At 41.3% G+C, this 20,548-nt stretch overlaps 1 protein-coding gene across 50 annotated transcripts in view; it reads right to left on the bottom strand.

Moving 5' to 3' along the window:
* Celf2 (CUGBP, Elav-like family member 2) overlaps positions 1 to 20,548 on the bottom strand; it is an 825,373-nt gene that overhangs the window by 91,743 nt on the left and 713,082 nt on the right. For all 50 annotated transcript variants that reach the window (XM_063276301.1, XM_063276302.1, XM_063276304.1 and 47 more), the window contains 1 exon segment: positions 18,480 to 18,562. In XM_063276301.1, the coding sequence (XP_063132371.1) occupies positions 18,480 to 18,562 (83 nt within the window).

Here is a 20,548-nt window from a genome sequence, read left to right as displayed (position 1 = left end):
ACATGATTTGATTAATTTACAATAGACAAGTTAATTCCATACCTTAGTCAACATTATCTTACCATTTATTTATTTAACTGCCTTTATACATTTTGGGATTCCTACTAACTGAATAAAAGCAATTAACCAAAGAAAATTTTCTTTCTAAATTTTTTGATACACAATGATTCATATTCTTTTGCTGTGTGTCTTCTCTTCTTCCCTACCCCCTCTCACATACACCTGGCCAAAATAAATTCTAATAAAAGGGGACAACAAATTGAGAAAAAAAATGCTTCATGGACAATTTCCTGTAGCCCATGGTTAAAATGCAAATCTACTAAATGCATGAGCAGGACATGTGTTTCTGTGCTAGAAGCTGTATTTACCGTCTCTCCTCTTTCTGTAGTACTAGTTTTGGTTGAAACTTTCCAAATGAAGATCTTCTTTCTACTGCTGCAAATTCTTTATGAGTCTGAATTTCATTTAACTGTCTCATTTTGATTTCTACCTTCTACTCTAATACAGGACATGCTCTGAATTTAAGCTCAGCTTTCTAAACATTATATTCAAAGATTAAGCTTTCAAATACATAGCATGTAACTAAGACTTAAATGGCAAAAGCAAACGTAGAAAGGACAGAGGGACAGCACTTACCTGTAAAAGAAATCTACTTTCCTAATTTCTTATGCGCCTACACATGGGGCATTTAGTTGAGGCTTGGGATGTTTGGTCACATAATCAGAATTATAAGGTCTAGGTTTGACCACACAGGCTTTGCCAATTACAAAAATTTATAATAAAATCTCTCGACACCTTTAAGCTTTGTTAGTAAACCCAGGTTTGAAGCAAATATCACATCAGAAAAGTCTATGCATTGACTTTGAGAACATGATACAAATACATGATACAAATAAAAGTGTGGTAAGCTATAACACACTCTATAGTTTCAATTTTACTTCGCTCACTAAAAGATTAGAATAAAAACTTGTGACTCTGGATATGCTCAGGTCTCACTGTGTGCTTCTATCCTGTAGAATAGCCGTCCATCCTCTGCAGTGGGAGAGGTCAGACTTGAGACCACCTTCCTGCCTCTCACTCTTGCCTCACCAGCTCATGAAGGACACTTGGGGTTTCATGTCAGGCAGTCCGTCCATCCATCTACATGATTTATTTATTTACCGAGAGAATGTCTATGACCAAAAGCTACTCTTGAAGGTTCATGGGTTACTCTCTATGGTGTGAGGCACTGACAATGCTTTTTTCTCCACAAGGTATTTGAACCTCAGCATGGGAAGTACTGAAATGCTAGCAGAGAAGAGTATGGTCTAGTTGGTGAATTAGAGCATTTAGTTCAGTAGACTGCAACAAAATGCTTTGACACTTACTCTTCCATGGTTAAGAGTTTGGGAGTGCTGGTGTACAGTGTATAGATGCAACACAGTATGTGGCCAGGAATGTTCTGGAAGCCGAAGAATGCAGAAGAGGGCTTTTTAACCTTTCAGACCCAACAGTCATCTGACTTTCTTGCATATTCTGCTATAGGATGTACATATCAGTGCTTGCACACTACTGTGAGCATGCCCAGGGTAATGTACAATTCTAGGGCACTGGTAAGTTCCATCCCAGCTTTCCTCATTCAATGGTGAATTGCCATCTATTCAAGGAGTGCATCCAGGAGAGGAAGAAGATGATTGTATGAGACTACAGGCTGCTATTTCTGGAGTTAAGACCCTCGGGACTTCCCTTTGACAGAGTTGCCTCTCAGTGGAGTCCAGCTGAGGACCCAACATGTTCTCTCATCCCCCTCTCACACCTGAGAATGAGTTTATCCCTCTAAAGCCAGCTATGTGAAATAATAACACAGACATGTGCTTAAAATCAGTGCAATCCTCCCAGTCATCAGGGCCATGTGAGTGGCGCCACCAAAGACTCCCAGAAAGGTGAGAGCTTCTTGAACTCTGTCATGGTCTTCCTTCCCAAGCAGCAAGAGTAGTAAGTGGGCTCACAGTCCAGACAATTTTACTAGTGAGCTGAGATGCTGATTGTGACCATGTGATTTTACTTCTGTGTAAGCTACTGACATCAGATGTTTTTTTCCCAAAACTAAGGGTTGGGGAGATTTAACTCCTCTGACTTAAGAGGCATAGGCACTGATGAGAAAGCAGAAAGAATTTAAATCTTCACAAATACACCCGAAAAGCTGCCATTCCCAATCTACTGTGCAGCCTCAATCAGATACTAAAGTGAGCAGAAGAATATGTGGATAAGCGTATTTACAGGCTCAGTTGACAGGATTTCTACCTCGAGTTAGTCATTTGACTGTGATGAGAAAAATAAAATGTATGCATCTTTTGCTTTGAGGGAAGCTTGGTTTTTCCTTTCCACCCCACTTACCCCTTTCTGAGTGTCATTTTCTGTGGAGGTCTAGCATTCCTAACACCCCACCTGGCTGGTGTTTAGTCCTTGAGATTGCTTTCCTCGTGGGTATGTATTATCTCTAATTTGCTTCCTTTTCTACATGGATATCCTTAGCCATGATCTGCTTTATATTTGGTCAACTGACTGAAGCTCACTCTTTGATACTGGGCTGATAAGCACAGCTATTAATGTAAACAAATGACAAGTCTCAGTCTTATATGTAGCACACAAATGTACTAACAGACTGCAGTAAGGATGTCTATTGGACTACAAGGACTCACAATAACCACATATTGTAAAATAAAACAAAACAAACAAAAAAACCTTCCTGATCTATAAGAAAATAAGACCAGAGCGCAAAAACTTACTCAAGAAGAAATCTTACACCTGTTCAGAGCAGATGACGTTCTTATAAACTCTTCTAAACTGTAGAGAGGTGAGTGTGTACACAGCATGCCTTATCGTGCAGTACTAGTTTACGCCAGCATTCATGTGATTGATACATTTTTTTCCTCAGCAAAAGTCTCTTAAGCTGTAGCTATCATGGAAAACAGAATAATATATAATTTGCTTTCCTAGCAAGTAATTTCAAATTCATGAATGATGAAGCAGACAGAACTCTTACATTCTTATGGCTTCTATACAGTAGAAATGGGTTGCTAAGTACTCCTGATTAACTCACTGTAGGTAGAAAATTGTTCTTCATGCCTTAGGATTAGTTTATTCTGGCCAGGAATAAAACAAAGAAAAACTGCTTGAAATAGCACCAGTTCCATTAATTTCCATATAGTCTTGGATATATTAACTCCATGTAGTCCCATTCAAAGATTTTTCCAGCAGATTCAAAATACCAATGGAAGGAGAAAATACCTACACAGAAAAAAGTTCCTAGGAAGCACAAGTCTCCCTTGTATACCTATTTACTTCCTTTTCTAGGTGTTGGGTTACCTTAAGTTCTTGTTAAGCATCTGGGGGGAAAGTCAGCAGAAGGAGTCTTTTGTGCCAGAGCAGATTTTGCTTCTTATTAGTTGTCAGACGAAGATGTACAGAATTCAGCAATCACAAAAGGTACACCTTTATGTATTTCAGACTTGCCTCATGTTTTCTATGAGAGAGACCCAGGAATAGAGTACTAGTGACACTCACTAAAAGTGGGATGAAGTCATAGCGTCTCTGTGTTTACATCTCCTTTGTGAGCATCTGCTTACCTTTACATGAATCTGTGCATGCTATAGTAGTCACCCTTGTCAAACTGACAGGACCTAAAGTCACCGAGAAACCAAACAACTAGGAAAGTCTGCTCAGCCGGGTTTGTGGTGGGAAGGTCCACACTAAGTGCTGAAGGTACCACGCACAGAGTGAAATTCTGCACTCAGGAGACAGTGAATTGAGCACCAGCACTCTCCTCTCCCTGTTCTGGATGTGGATGCAGAGTGACCAGCTGCCTCATACTCTTGCTGCCACAGTGGACTGTATTCTTGAACTGTGAGCCCAAATAAACCTGTCCTCCCTCAAATTGCTTTTGTTAAGAATTTGGTCACAACAAGAAGGTAACTAATATACCTGTTAACCTGTCAGGGTACATAGATTTAAAAACTACAGCATCCAACTGACCTCATTCTTCTTCAAAGCTAAAGTCACAAGGTAAGAGTAACTGAGTCTTCTTCCTGTGAGTGTACGTGCCCTGCAGGCAGTCCGCATGGACTCAGGAACAGCAGGCTGTCACAGGACAATCCCTATGAGACAATTACTCACCATGGCAGAGCTGCACCGTAAGCATGAGTAATCATCTGAGAACAACTTGTCCCTTCAAGTAATAAGGACCAGTTGGACCACTGTACAGAGCCAGAGCTGAGAGGGGCCGAGACAGTCTAATTCTGTATTTCTCTAACCCTCTGCCACAGCTCTCTATTTAAACTCAAAGCCAATGGCAGTATGTGAAGATGAGGCTGGGGTCACTGGAGCCTTTTCCAGTTTCTCTTCCCAGTGAATTCTGATTAAGTCTCCATTGTCTGCTTCTTACCATTAATACCATTCCTTTCTTTAACTGCTACGGTTGGCTCAGCATAGATCATTGGGCTTGCCAGGGCCAGGGCTTCTGCCTTCAAACCCCAGTTACAGAAAAAGTCAACTCTGTGTTTGTTCATCAGTGCCCAGTCCTGGGATCTGATGCTGTCTACTTCTTGAACTAGCAGTTCTGAAACTTACCTAACACCAGACCTGTTGGGAAGCTTTAAAAATATGGATGCTAGGCTCCCACCAAGAAAGATTCTTATTTATTCTACCCATGGGTACGGCTTTGGCATATGTAAATTCAAACCTTTCCAAGAGTCCCAAAGTCTTACCTTACAGATGAAATTGGGAACCACTGCCCTAGAAAACATGTCTAGTTACAAATAGACTTGAACATTATGGGTTGCTTTCAGTTTCCTCTTTCATTTGTTTTAAACTCGTCTGCTTCATGATCATTTTAGATTAATGGCCAGAAAGATGATTATTATCACTTTAGGGTTTTCTCAGAAATAAAAATGAAGAAACAAAACACCAACAACCTCCTATGCAGGAGGGGAAAAACCCAAGAATACTGGCAATTTGGACTCTGAACTTCTGATTCTTTAAAATACTGTGTTAGGCATAATTTTATAGGAAGACGGTCAGGACATGACATGACTTGTTGTCCTTTCTCCACCAACGCCTGATGGCTATATTTAGCACACTGTCAGCTGACCTTCCTGAGTGTCAGGTCCCTCATCTATAATGTACGAGGCTGGCTAACAGAAGCTCCTACAGAGTGCGGCTGTCCTTAGGTCTAGCCGCTTCCTTTACTCCAGGTCTTCCATTCCTCTGCTGACCCACATAAGAAACTATCTGAATAAGAAACCTATTTGAGTTAGCAATGGGATTTGCTGAGATGTTGACTTTTATTTTCTGCACTGGTACTTAATTTTGGCTAACGATCTAGGAAGGTTTTACATTTGGACAACTGTGACTCAGAAATGACTTAAGACACTTTATGGCAGACTCCTGAGCAAGCGATTCAGTGGTACTTGTGAGGACTTTTTTGAGGAGCTGTGGTTATGGTTACCTTCTATGCAGGCAAGAGTTTATGTACCTACTTATATGACAGCTTACAGATATAGTTCCTAAGTCAGATCCTGGCAATGAATTAGAAAGACAGGAGGAGCTAAACCTCAATGAAGTGACAGGTGCTTTCTAGGTTATATAGTAAGCATTAGTCTGAGGTTTTGCTTTCCATTGTCAAATACAGTCCTGAAACATTAAATGGGAAATTTCCAGAAGTAAGTTACAAGTTTTAAGTACCATGCCATCCTGAGCTTCGTGCTGAAATGGTGCTCAGCTCTTCCCTGAATGTGAACTACCCCTCTGTCTGACACACCAATGCTGTACTCTGTGCACTTCACAGTGTGTTTGCGAGAAAGAGCTGTAAACAGGGTTTAGTACCTTACGGTGTCAGGTATAAATTGGGGGTAATAAGCCTATCTGTCATGGATAAGTCTACTTTTTACTTGCATCTAGCTGGACAAGGTCATTCAATGATTTTGTAATTTGAAATTATTTATTAGGTATAATCACTTTAGCTCTTAATCGTAAAAGACTTCTGGCTGAAAAGGCAACCAGAAACAGAAAATAAATCATCAGTATTCTATTATTTATATGTTATCAGATATAGGTTTGTAGGTTGGTAGGTAAATAAGAGTAAAAACAAACACTATTACTTATAAGTCCTTTTGTTTTTTAAGCTTCACTTTTATTTTATATGTATTGGTGTTCTACATGCACATCCATCTACATACTAAATGTGTGCAGTGCCCATGGAGGACAGAGCAGGGTGGTGAATCATGTGGAACTGTAGTTATGATGGTTATGTCCTGATTACCTGTCACTGCACCTCCTATCCCTGATGTAGAACAGTGACATAGAAACTGTGGGCCTAAAGTGGTGGCAAAATTATTCTTCTCCTAAGCATGAATGCTCCTTTAAATTTATATAAACACAAGAGACCTCAGTCAACAGAAAGATTAATCTACCTCTTCATTCTAAGTCTCCTTCGATGAAAGAGAACAGTCCCGTGGGACAAGAGAGAACAGGCAGCAGCATGGGAACAGGGAGGGCAGACACGAGTACTTCTGCAGACTGATTGCCAGGGCCCCAGTGTAGCAGTCATGGGGTTTCTTTGGCTGGATGAGGGCTGTGATTAGTCTCATTACACTGTCTAAGGAATCTGCAGCCTGGATCTGCTTCTCAGAGCCCTCGCCTGTGCTGGAGCACATCCCTTCCTGGCATGGGCAGTGGAGCTGCAGTAGCTTCTGACATGGTTATGAAGGCCTCACTGAACCAACCCAGCTTCCTCATCAATGACACCACAGGGTAAAGCCGGCTGCTCTCAGAATTCCTCTACATGTGTCTAGTGCAGCAGAGTGTGATGATGGTGGATAAGCTGATATTTGGAGTTGTTTTCTCATTTTTACGTCAGTGACATAAAGCTATTCCTCTTAGGATATTTCTTCAATATCCATAGTCTTCTTTGGGAACCGTAAGATAGCAGCCTCATATTTGAGTTTTTAGAAAACTTCTTACTTTGCCTACAGTGTTTTGTATGCTCTCATGTCTGGGGCAGAACTGAGTACATATGCTGTAGCAGAATCAGCCCATGGTGTGAGCACATGTGGAGATGTCGGTATGACCTCATGGTCCCAACCTCTGGTGCTGTCCTGCACAGCTGGAACCTGCGTAGCTGTCCTGACTCCACTGAAGCTCAGCACACTGCCCTGCACTCTGCAGCAGGATAAGCCTGAAGAGTCCTCAGAAGGAACTCCTAGGATCTGGGCAGGTTCTGCTGGCAGGAAGGGGGCCTGTCATGCCAGAAGACAGTAGAAAGCCCTTCACTGATTTCATAATCCAGACTCGTGGCTTTGAATCTGACTACTTGTAAACTCAGTTACCTGTTGGGTAATTCAAACCGGATTCGTTCTCATTCTCATATTCATTCATTCATTCATTCATTCACCCCCCCCCTCTGATTTTCATGTTATCAAAACCAGGAAATTCTTTTAATTTCCTCAGTGTATGTTGTTATATCTCCTTTTTCACTTCTGATTTTGTTAATTTGGGTACTGTTTCTCTGCCTTTTAGTTAGTTTGGTTAAGGGTTTGTCTATCTTGTTGATTTCTCTGAACCAGCTCTTAGTTTTGTTAATTTTTTTTTACATTGTTCTCTTTGTTTCTAACTGATTGATTTTAGGCCTGAGTTTGATCATTTTCTGCCATCTACTCCTCTTGAGTGTGTTTGCTTTTTTTTGATTTTTTTTCCTCTAGAGCTCTCAGGTGTGCTGTTAGGTTGCTAGTATGAGACCTCTCTAATTTTTTTATGAAGGCACTTAGTGTTATGAATGTTCCTCTTAGCACTGCTTTCATTGTGTCCAGTAGGTTTGTGTATGTAGAACTTTTATTTCCCTTGAATTCTAGCAAGTTTTTCATTTCTTTCTTTATTTCTTCCCTGATCCAATGATCATTGAATAGAGTTGTTCAGTTTCCATCAGTGTGTAGGATTTCTGTTGTTGAATCCGGCTTTAACTCATGGTGGTCTGATAAGATTCAAGGCATTATTTTCAATCTTCTTGTATCTGTTGAGGCTTGCTTTGTGACCAACTATATGGTCAGTTTTGGAGAAGGTTCTCTGAGGTGCTGAGAATAAGGTATATTATTTTGTGTTTTTTGTAGATATCCGTTAGGCCCATTTGATTCATAACATCAGTTAATATCATTATCTCTGCTTAATTTCTGTCTAGATGACCTGTCGATTGGTGAGAGTGGTGTACTGAAGTCTCCCACTATTAATGTGTGGGGCTTGATATATGGTTTAAGCTTTAGTAATATTTCTTTTAAGAATGTGGATGACTGGGTTCGGGATTTAGCTCAGTGGTAGAGCGCTTGCCTAGTAAGCGCAAGGCCCTGGGTTCAGTCCTCAGCTCAGAAAAAAAGAAAAAAAAAAAAAAGAATGTGGATGACTTGAGTTTGAGGCATGTAGGTCCAGTATATATCACAGGGACACTTGCTTAACTATGTTCACAACAGCTTTATTCATAATAGCCAAAAACTGGAAAACAACGTAGATATCCCTTAAATGAAGAATGGATAAAGAAACTGTGGGTACATCTACACAATGGAATATTATTCAGTTATTAAAAACAAAGACAGTATGAACTCTGTAGGCAAATGGATAGAACTTGACAATATTTTCCTGAGTAACCCAGACCCCAAAGGACATGCATGGTATGTACTTACTTATAAGTAGATATTAGCCATGAAATATAGGATGCCCATGCTACACTCCACAGACCAAAGAAGCTAAACAAGAACAAAGGTCCAAGCGAGGATGCTTGAATCTCACTCAGAAGGAGGTAGACTAAGGGAGGAAAATGGGTGGGAAAAGAATAGCATGGGGAGAGGTTAGGATCAGGTGTGGGGAAGAGACACAAGAAGCTGGCCAAATGGCCATAAGAATGAATGGAGATCTGCAGCTGGTAGAGGTGGGGATAAGAGAGGCTCCCAAGAATTAATTGGGGTGTCCTTAGCTGAGACTTACAGCAGTCTCAGCTGGAACCTGAAGAGGCCACCTCCTGTAGCCAGGAAGGAACATCAGTGAGGTGATAGGGACGCTAACCCATCCACTAAACTTTTGCCTCAAAATTTATCCTGACTCCAAGAAATGCAGGGGCAGGGAATGGATCAGAGAATAACCAAGCGATAAGCAGTCCAGCTAGAGACCTGATCCGTGGGCAAGCACCAACCAACCCTGACACTACTGCCGATATTCTATTATGTTTGTAGAGCTACAGGAGCCTAGCATGACTGTCGTCTGATAGGCTCTACCCAGTAGCTGACTCAGATAGGTGCAGAGATCCACAGGCAAACATTGGATGGAGCTTGGGGACTCTTATGGAGGAGTTGGGGGAAGGACTGAGGGCCCAGATAGGAACTCCACAGGAAGACCATCAGAGTGAAAACCTGACCTTGGGCTCACAGAGACTGAACCAACCAAAGAGCAGATACAACCTGGGCCTAGTGCCTCCTGCCCCCTCCCCAGCACACACATGTAGCAGACGTGCAGGTTGCTCTTCATGTGCATTCCGAATAACTGGAGTTGGGGTGATACTAAAGCTGTTGCCTGTCTGTGGAATCTGTTCCCTTAACTGGGCTGCCTTGTCTGGCCTCCTGGGAGAAGTGCCTAGCTCTACAGAGACTTAATGTGCCAAGGTGGGGGGATACGCAGGCGAGCTTCTAGTCTCTCAGAGGAGAAAGGGAAGCATGAGGTGGTGGGGGAAATGATTAGGATGTAAAGTGAATAAACAAAGATATCATGAAATTTGTAGGAAAATGGATGGAACTTGAGAATGTCATCCTGTGTGAGGTGACCCAGGCCCAGAAAGACATGTATGGTTTGTATTTCCTCAGAATTGAACATCAGCTCTAAAGGGCAGAATATCCAGGCTACATTCCAGACTCAGAGAAGCTGGGTAATAAGGAGGGCCTAACGGAGGATGTGTGAATCTTTCAGAAGGGAGACAAAACAGTCATCATAGGTGGATGGAGAGAGGGAACTGGATGGGAGACAGGGTCAAGAGGAGTATAGGGATGGCAATTAGGTGTGGGAAGAAGGGAGGGTAAGAGAGGGCTGGGAGTGAGAATGGAAACTGGTGGGGGGCATCTCTGGGACTAGCTGGAGTCTGGGATGGCAGAGGCTATGAGGAGTCTATGGGGTTGAGCCTAGCTGAGATTCCTACCAGCCAGCGGGAAATACAGAGACTGAAGTGGCTACCTCCTGTGGCCAGGCAGGGCTTCCAGTGGAAGGAGGGGTACATAAACCCACCCACACAACCTTCAGCTCAAAGTCTGTCCTATCTACAGGGCGTACGAAGACAAAGATGGAGGAGACTGAGGAAATGGGCACACATGACTGGGCCAACAGGAGCTCAATCCCATCACAAAGCCAAGTGCTGGCACTATTACTGATACTCTGCTATGCCTGCACACGGGTTTCCTAGTACGGCTGTCTCCTAAGAGGGTTTCATTCAGTGGTGGATGGAAACACAGAGAGACTCACTGACAGGCATTGGTGGAGCTTCGAGAGTCTTGTAGAAGAGTGGGGCATAGTGATCTAGAGGGGTAAGAAGACCACAAGAAGACCTACAGTCAACTAATCTGGGCCCATGGGGCTCACAGAGACTAAACCATCAACCAAAGAGCATGCAGGGGCTGGGCCTAGCCCCCTCACATTTGTAACAGATGTGCAGCTTGGGCTTCAAGTGTGTACCCTATCCACTGGAGTGGGGGCCATTCACCCTGACCTCCGGCCTCTTCTGCACTAAGCAGACCTAGCTGGGCAGTGTGGTTCTAAGTTTTCTTTTGATTCTGATATCAGGCTCTTCCAATCTCTACTTCCTGGTAGATGAGAAACAACTCTGGTGTTCTCAAGAGAACATTCCCCACACTTAACCCATGCCATACTTCTATTTTGGGACCCTCAAGTTTGAGGCTATGCACTGTCCAGCCTGCATCAGTGAACCTAAGTTTCTCACCACTGAAGGGTCAATGTTCTGCCACTGTCAGCGGATTCCTACGGAACTCTCACAATATAGCAGCAGAATTTGGACAGTTAGCTGGCTTTATTTCAAAATTCCTACATTTGACCCTGAAAGTCCATAGTGTCTCTTTCTTTGCAGTTCTGTGAAAACCTTTAATCAAATTCATAAATGCTTTCCTCTCTGATTTTCCTTTAAAGTTTTAGCAACCTTTTGGGATCTAAGGTCTTAAAAGTGAATTTAGCATTCCAAGTTTACTCTTGAGTAATTGTAGACAAATGGTGATATCTCCAATCTGTTACTTTATTTTGCCAGTGTACCATTCTCCCTATCAGTCACAAAGCATAATGAAATCATAGTACTTTTCAACAACAAAGAGCAATTTGGAAAAGCTTGTCAGGAACCAGTGCTAGGGCATTTACACAAGTCTCTCATAAAGCCACAAGAACCCATTACTTAGGCAGGCTACTGAGATGACATTTGCAAAATAAAACAGAAACACATTGTAGAGAATTTGTCTGTCTGTCTGTCTTTACGGTGGCGTAGCTGAATCTCTATTTTTATCCTGTGCTGGCATTTTCAACTTTTGTCACTAAGGAACTCTCAATTAACCTTGTCCTGTACATCTCCTTGTGTGGAACAGGCCTTGTGTGAAAAGTACATGTTTTTCATTACATTTACTCAGAGCCACACAAAATAGGCAATACCCTGTTGCTCAGGTAGGATCCAAGACTTTATACTGGGTGGAATGAGCATTTCTGCCATGCCCCTTAAATTTATTGATTCATTTATTTTATTACATGTATGAATGTTTTGCCCATGTGCATATCTGTGTGTACTTTATGAGCATCTGGTGCCCACAGAGTAAGAAGGCACTGGATCCCCTGCAGACGGAGCTAGGGACAGCTGTGAACCATCCTGTAGATGCTGAGGATAGAACACTATTATCCTCAGGAAGCATAGCCAGTGCTCTTAACTACAGAGACATGGCTCCAGCCCCCATGGTGTTTGTTAAAATCCCAGGTCCTTTGCTGTATGGGAGAACTAGGCATGGCTTCTCAGAGATGCTCTGTTTGGATAATGTCTAATGAATTACCAGGTTTGCTAGTGGGGGAGTTCTTGAATGCAGAGGACCATGTGCAGAGCACCAGAGTGTGAATGATGCTATTTATTTGAGATATCATTGGAACGTTTGCTTGGCTGGAGTGGAGAATATGTGGAATAAAGGATGATGCTGAGTAAAAAAAAAAAAAAAATCCCAGGTCTCTGAGATCTATCAGGGACTACAGACTGGTAACAACTGGGCTAAGGATTCTTTCTATCCTCTAACTTTTTTTCCTCTAAAGCCATGAGCTGGGAGCCATATGGTATACCTGACTGATTCCCATTTAGGGGTGGCTCTACACTTGGGCCCTCTTATCTCACCTGTGGCTCCTAGGGTCAAGAGGAACTTTTGCATCTAGGGAACTCCTGTGAGGCCACACCTTAGAAGATTTCGTTACCAAAGACCTCGCTTTTTAGTTAGCTTGTGTTTCTAAGCATTATATCAAAATAACAGCAACAGCCAGGGCAGGGCTTTTCTGGGCAGTCCTATGAAGTCAAGTATTTTAGTTCTAGTTAAACTTTGCAAAGGTAAAACTACAGAAGGCAAACAAGCAAACAACTCTAGTTTATACACCCCATAGAAAGTTCTATGCTGGGTGGCTGCCGACAAGAGTTCATGCCTGCAGAAGCTACCGAGTAGAAACAATGAACTGTACGGTACATCTCTTTCCAGATACCAGGAACTTCACAGGCAACATGCCACTTATGTCTAAGTCCTCTGTTGAGGTGGAAGGATCATGAGCATTTAGTAGCAGCTCTTAAAATTCTCTTACAATGTGTGGTGCATCAGCCAAGGCTCTCTGTAAACTGTAAGAATTGTTACTGCGCCGAGGAGCGGAGACAATGATGAAGCCTAAGACAGGGGACTACAATGAAGCAATTAAGAATAAGTTGGCTGGCAAAATAAGAGAGTAGGACTTTCCATTTTATATCCCATGCATTTATCAGACTCATTTCTTTATAGCTGTATAACATTATACATGAATATGCAGATTTGTATATGTTGAATAAGCCAGATTACCATTCATAATATATATAAATATATAGATATTTGCACTAACATAAATCTATATTTATCTTGTATTAGAACATTTATAATATTTGACTACTTTGGAAATACTGGAATAAATAAGATTAGCCTATTATTTGTAAATTAAATTTCGTATAGCTACTTACTGAAAATGTACTTAGTATAAACACAGTGCAATCATTTTCTTCCTAGTTACTCAGTTTAGAAGGGCAATGGTATGATTCGGTATTCCCTAGAATCCAGAATAGTACTCGGAGAGCAATTTAAATATACTATCTGTTGAATGAATGAATGAATGAATGAATGAATGCATATTTTATATTATTCATGATACAGAACTTTGGAGATGCAAACCGACTTATGCAGATGTTTTGGCTATTCTTTTCATAGATTTAAATAAAGGATACATAAGAAGAAATTTACTCAAGTTAGTCTAGTTAGACATTAACTCAAATAGTATGATTTATTTGGGTGTGTGTGTGTGTGTAATTCCATGTTATAAAAATAAAAGAATTGAGAGATTTCATGACAGAAATAATGACGATGAGAAAGGTAAAATTAGAATCATGGCTCTGAAAACAAAGGCATTATTAAATACACATTAATAATTAGTAGAAGTGCTTCAAAGAAAATGAGAGACTCAAAATACATTACAATGGGCAAATTGAATTTGGTCCCAGAGAGAGTCCAGTTTTTCTGCAGAAAATACTAAACCCTAGTATTCCACTGTTAAGGACATGAAAACAATTCTATCAATAGCTTAGTCAAATTCTACCTAGGAGGAAGGTGCCTACCCACATGGGTAAATTATTACTGCAGGGCAGTTGGGAAAGGGCCCATCTGCATCACATGAGTGGACATACCTGTCACAGGAGGCCATCTTGTTTCCAGCCTCTCCCTACTGTATTGGGATTGTTTGTATCACTCAAATCTGTGTGTTCTTGCTCACATTGTAAATGGTGCTATAAAACACCTCCCAGTGTGTACTCACTAAAATGAGTTCATTAAACAAACGCCCTCTTAGGCAGCAGCTCCTTAATATAACTGCATTTAAGAAAACCTGTAGCAATTCTAAAAAGGAAAGGATAAGGCATATTCATAAAAAACATCCAAAAGAAATTTGCAATTAATATTCTACAAGACACTTAGATTTCAGATTCCTCGTTGCTGTTACAGTTTAAAAGCTTTCTTACAGTTGTGTTCTCAGGTGTTACATCCTTAATTAAACTAATTTATAACAAGAATGCTGTACTGAGATAGTCTACCTGACAAAGACAGTGTGTGTTAAGACCCTGAGAAAAGTGGCCCATGGCACAGGGCTGTCACCTGCATGAGGATATCTGGCCTTAGCGTCTGATCACTGAGAAAAATCTTAGAAGTTTTTCTGAACCACAGTTTTAACTGTTGTTTTTAATTGAACTAAATAAACTAGAAGTGAAAACAAAACTATATAATCCGGTTGGCATCCTAAGAACACCCTCTCTGGAATACACAACGGCAGACGTTGCTGCTCCTTGATAATGCAGTTCTGCTTGCTAGCTGTAGCTGTCTGGAAGGTGAGAGAGGCACATGCACCTGTAGACCAAGCTGTGGGGAGGCAAGGATACATTTGGGACCAGCTTGGGATGCACTAGTGTTTGCCTTAGAGAAAAAAAAGGATATTATATTTTTTGTTGTTTATTTTTGAGATTGTAATTTAGTTACAATCTCTCTCTCCCTTTCTATCCCTACCTCCAAACCTTTCTATATACCCACCCCCCTGCTTTCCTTGGGACACTGTCTTTTGTTTTAAATTATTATATATCGTCTCTGTGTGTGGAACTGGGGATTGAACCTAAAGCACATGGGAGACTAGAACTCTGCGTTTGGGATATATTATCTTCTTATCCTGAAAGGAGGCATTCTGTAAAGCTAGTGTGTTACACCCTTGGATCAGAGGCAACCAGTTTTTCTAAGAACACAAATGGCATAGGAATACACAAGTCAATAAAATATTGCTGCAGGAAATGCAATGGCTCATTAGGTGAGCTAGCCTGTGCACACTGGGCTACAAGATTCTCCTTCAGACTATAAGCATACTACTTACTCGGGACCCCAAGTCCCCAATTCTTCACCTCAATCACATCCTACTTAATGAAAAGGAGGGTGCATCAAATACAGTTGATGAGCATACGCATCCAATGTCTAGACAGACACAGACAAACAGACATCCTTGGGTGGCTGTCCCTCCTACACCAATATTCGGGTTCTTTGTTTCTTTAAGACGAGATAACGGTGCAGGAGACCACAAGGAAACCCTGAGCATTAGTCAGGTTCTATTGAACAATAAAAATTCCTTAGGATACAAACCATGAACTGCACAAAAATGTTCTTTGATTGTTATTTGAAAAATGTTATTTGATCTTGATATAAATTGAAAGTTTCAGACACTTTAGGAAAAAGGCAGTAAGTGATAGACTTTATCCACATGCAAATATCACAGCCAGAGTAGACTCAAAGTATCAATGGATCCTGTGCTTTCCTTTGTCCCTTTTATCTTTATTCATAAAGAAAATGAAGGCATATGGCAAAGTGCATCATTAATTTCTTATTAATTTTATAATATGAAGGTAACCAGTTAAACAGTACTGCTACAACTTTAAATTACTGAACTCACTGGGTATTTAATGAGAGATTTAGCACAGCAGGGTTCCTGCTAAATTAAGCCTTGCCTTCACGTCGTCGCAGTGGGAAAACAGGTGTGTATTGGTTTAGAATTATGGAAATGGTGACTAATTCTAAGGCTTGTAATCAAACAGCAAGGTACCCTGTAATAACTTTTCTTCAAGAATCTGCATTAATCTTTTATGTCTGGTCCCGTTTCTTCCCATCTACCGAAGAAGACAACAGAAAGGCAACTACATTCACGTCTTCCCTGCAGCTGTTAAGGTGGTTTTTGTAAGACCAACTCCACATCAAGGTTCAGATGTGAGACTTTCCCCACTGAGCACAAGTGAACGGCAGACGTAGCACGTGTATGTACTGTGCAGGTCTTTGAGTCTCACTGGTCACATCTGTCTTCTCAAATGCTTGTTTCACCTGCTTCAAGCAACTGAGCCTGTGAGGCTGAGATGGGAACAATATCCCACCAACTGTGTTTTCCAACTCCCAGTTTATTTATTTTAAAATTTAAAAAAATCTTCCTTTTATGTGTCTGGGCATTTTGCCTGCACGTATGTTTGTGCAGCATGTGCTTGGTTCTCACAAAGGAGGCCAGAAAACAGCATCAGCCCCCCTGGGAAAGCTACCATGTGGGTGCTGGGAATCGAACCCCAGTCCTCTGGGAAAAGCAGCCAGTGTTCTTAACTGCTGAGCCATTTCTCTTGTCCCTTCCCCAACTTCCAAATTATTGACCTTAATTACAAGTTTCCAAAATCTTCATTCTGAATTTTATATTCAGAATTTTATACCTGAAAAACATACAGGACTGTTTGCATGTAAGAAGCCAAGTTTAGAAGCCCCACCCCGAGAACAGTTGTCAGTCCTTCCAACTCATCCCCATTCAGTCACCCAGGCTTCTAGGAAATTATACTTAGCAAATATTACTGGCATGGAAATGGGAAAAATACCATCAGCTTCATATTTTCTGTTGTCATAATCTGGGCAATAGAATATTAACCTGTGGTCAGCTGGCATTGTCACCAAAGTGTAGGATTCTGAAAACACCTTTGCACAGGAAGACAAATGAGAACTGAGCTTCTACTCAGGCACGTGATCCAACAGACCAAACTACACGCCATCTAAGTGCACTACACCGTGTGTAAAGAGCGGCTCATGACTACACACAATTCTTAGTGCATCAGAAAGGGATTTGTGTGCTCATTATTATAAACCATTCACTTCTATGAGCAGGAAAACAAAAGTAGTTTGTATTAGAGTCTGGACAGAAAAAAGTTAATTTTCTTCTATTTTTGTCCAAGGCAATAAGTATTTGGCTGCAGCTTTCTAGAATGATATTGGAAATTTTCACTTACTGCAGAATGAAGCTTAATTACTATCACTTTTTAAGTCCATGATGAAAGATTTAGCAAAAGCCATCCTACTAAGAATGGCTTAGGAGGTCCCGGGAAGAAGTCTCACAGAAGGTCGCTCTGTCACTACACACTTGCTTCTTATCCTTTGATTTGCTCAGGTGAAAAAGAGAAAAGCCAAAGTGGGTTGGCTGGATACCTGTGTTCATTAATTTATTACTCTTGGTCATTAAGTAATCCCAGCACTTATCCACAAGTTAGAGGTCAGCAAGCACATTAGACCCTGTCTCAGAAGTCTGTTTACCTCAAAAAGCAGCTTATATTTTGAAGATCTTTTGCCGAGTATCTTTCTGCTACAGACATTGTAAGTTTTCTACAGTAGAATTACACACATTCTATCTTTTGGGGAGGCCAGAGGCTGAAGTACTTATATGTGCCCATGTGTGTACAGTGCAGCAAGTAAGCACACATTGAAATGATGCCCTGAAACATCAGGAGCACTGTGTTCTCTTCTCACCTAAAGACATTTGAACAATACCACGGTACCTGGAGTGTTGACCACAGGCCCTTTATTATAACTAGCACATATCATTATGCTATTAAATTAACTCACCACCAACATTTAGGTAAATGGAGAAAACATACAGGGGAAACAGCAAAGGGAAATTTGTACTATCGTGCAATATATAAAAATGTCCCCAACTCTGATAAAGCTTGGTGAATGTCGCATGCAGCATGAGCTCATTTCTAATTTGCGGTACTGAGCACCAGCTATTACTGGGAGGGAGTGAGAGCAGCCCTGCACGCTTCCTGTGCTCTGCTCTGCACCAACACGAAGGCACACGCTTGGCATTAAAGCACTGACTTTGTTAACCGCCACTGACTGTTTAGAAGTCATTAGGAGCTTTAAGATTATGTCTATACAGAGTGCATTTTGTCCTTTAAATGAAAATCTAAGGATGAAAGCTGAAAAGGGGATCCTGGGGAGTAGAAGCTTTGCCTTTTCATTTGCTTTACTTGTTTGTGGGGTTCCCCCCCCCTCTCTAAGCTTAACCACCCAACACTCTTTGGCAGCTGTAGTACCCAGCAGGGCCACTCTGATTTTCTAACCAGGGGACATGCTATTTGAGCGTTCTTCCCATCAGTGCTAATGCCAACCCCTCTTTGTGGGCTGGCCAGCTAGCCTGGTTACTGTAGGGAACAGAAGACCAGCGTGTACTTCTCAAAAGACCAAAGCCATTTTTGGCACTAAGAACCCATAACTAGAACCTTTAGTTGAAAGGACCATTTTCAAGCAATAAAGTAATTTTGGTACAAAAGTAAACCAACTCACCCCAGGTAAAGTTTTAATATTGTGCAGTGCATTCTGGGCCTCAAGTGCAGCTTTTCTTGTATAAAATGTTACGAAACAACAACCTACAGAGAGAAATGAAAAGGTTTTAGAAATGTCTTTGAAGGCTTTGCGTAGATATAATGGAGACTGTGGTGAAGAGATAATCTACTTAAAAGGACGCACACTTTGAGATAAACAAGCACACGGAGCAGTAACAACACCGAGCGCTTACACAGTGCCTTCATCCTCAGGCACGCTCATTAGCTTACCTGCATTGGAGAGCAGTTCATACCTTCTGCGCTAACTCCCTGGGCTACAACTAGTTAGAAATGAAGGTGGGCAGTAGCAGGCAGAGGGCAATGTGCTACTGGGACTTGGACCACAGCAACTTCAACAAAGTGAAGTACTTAATCAGAGTAACATAAGCATAAACTTACATTATGTAGAATTTCCTTAGAGTAGCTCTAGAATGTTATACTTATAAAGTACTCTGTGAGCTTAAAATTTTGGAACTAGATAGACAGGACGATTCTTAAAGCTGGGACAGGACCTTCTTCTCTCATATCTACCATGAGGTGATACAGCCAATTCTGTGCACTCAACCCTTGCTTGTAAGCCCATTAGCTAATTTAATCAGTTTAAAAGTAACATGAGACAGTCATGCCAGTGCACGCCTTTAATCCTAGTACTCAGGTGGCAGAGGCAGGCAGACCTCTTAGTTCCAGGCTAGACTGGTCTACACAGACGGTTTCAGGATAGCCTCGGCTATATAGAGAACCCTTGTCTTGAAAACCAAACCCATTTAGCAATATGAATGAGTATGTACCCGAGAAGTAAATAATGGCTGTGGGACATCTCTGTATTCTGAATTAGTGAGAGCTGATAGGAACCCAGGCTAACATCCCTCCAATGCAGGCCAGCAGATGCCTCTTTCAAGCCGCTCCTCTCTACCATTCTGTGATCATTACTTCATTGCCTTTCATCAACTTATAAGGACACTAGTTAACATTAACATAACATTTCTCAGCATAATCAACATGGGAAGAAGTAATATATAAGCACTTTACAAATTGCCAGCCAAGGTTACACAGTGAGGCCCTGTCCCAAAACCCAAAAACCAAAACCGAAACAAAAAAAACAAAGCTAAAACATCCCCCAAACACTTTACAAATGTATTTAATTAGTTAATTATATGCTCAGGCAACAGCACAAGGGACCATTTGCAGGACTTAATTGACTTTCTACCACATAAGTCATGGAGATCCAATAACTCAGGCTGTCAGGTTTGGCTGTATGCGTCTTACACAGTGAGTTATCTTGTTGTCCCAACTTTACAAATTTAAAGAAAAAAGATTCTATCTTTGATCTGATATCAACCCAGAAGTGAACTTATAGCCATGATTCCATAGCCACGTCTCCCTGCAGCTCTCTCTGAGACAGAATTAAGTTGTCTGTGCTGTGGTATAATAGCATTCTCTCATTTTGTAATTTCAGTCTCAACTGCTACCTGGTTCTTCCATGGTCCCTATCTTATATGCTGAGCTAAATTATGGGAAGTGAAACTTCCTACCACTCCTAAAAGGCTATAAAGGTCAGAGTTCTTATTAGTTCTGAGACTGGTCTGAAACTTCTCAAGGCCTCTGAATTGGAGATTAAATCTGGTCTCTGAAGGGGCTCCCCTAGCCTCTTTCCTACTCCCCATCTCTCACGGTCTCTCTCTGTCTTTCTCTCACTCACACTCTCTCTCATTCTCACTTTCAATGAAGATCCTCTTCAGATTCTAGTGGAAAGTGTCTTCTCCCTTCTCCTTCCTTCTACAGTCCTATCACATTTAGATATATCCATATATTGTACTGTTGCTGCCTAATGATGGCCTCGGTGGCTTCTGTAAGGCAAAGGACACTGTGGTTAGGACAAAATGGGAACCAGCAGATTGGGGAAAGATCTTTACCAACCCTACATCTGATAGAGGGCTAATATCCAAAATATACAAAGAACTCAAGAAGTTTGACTCCGGAGATCCAAATAACCTTATGAAAAATGGGGTACAGAGCTAAACAAAGAATTCA

Source organism: Rattus norvegicus, chromosome 17 (genome assembly GCF_036323735.1).
Source record: "Rattus norvegicus strain BN/NHsdMcwi chromosome 17, GRCr8, whole genome shotgun sequence".
NCBI classification, from domain to species: Eukaryota; Metazoa; Chordata; class Mammalia; order Rodentia; family Muridae; genus Rattus; species Rattus norvegicus.
The sequence above is the reverse complement of the archived record's forward strand: the minus strand, read 5'-3'. Positions and strand labels throughout refer to the sequence as shown.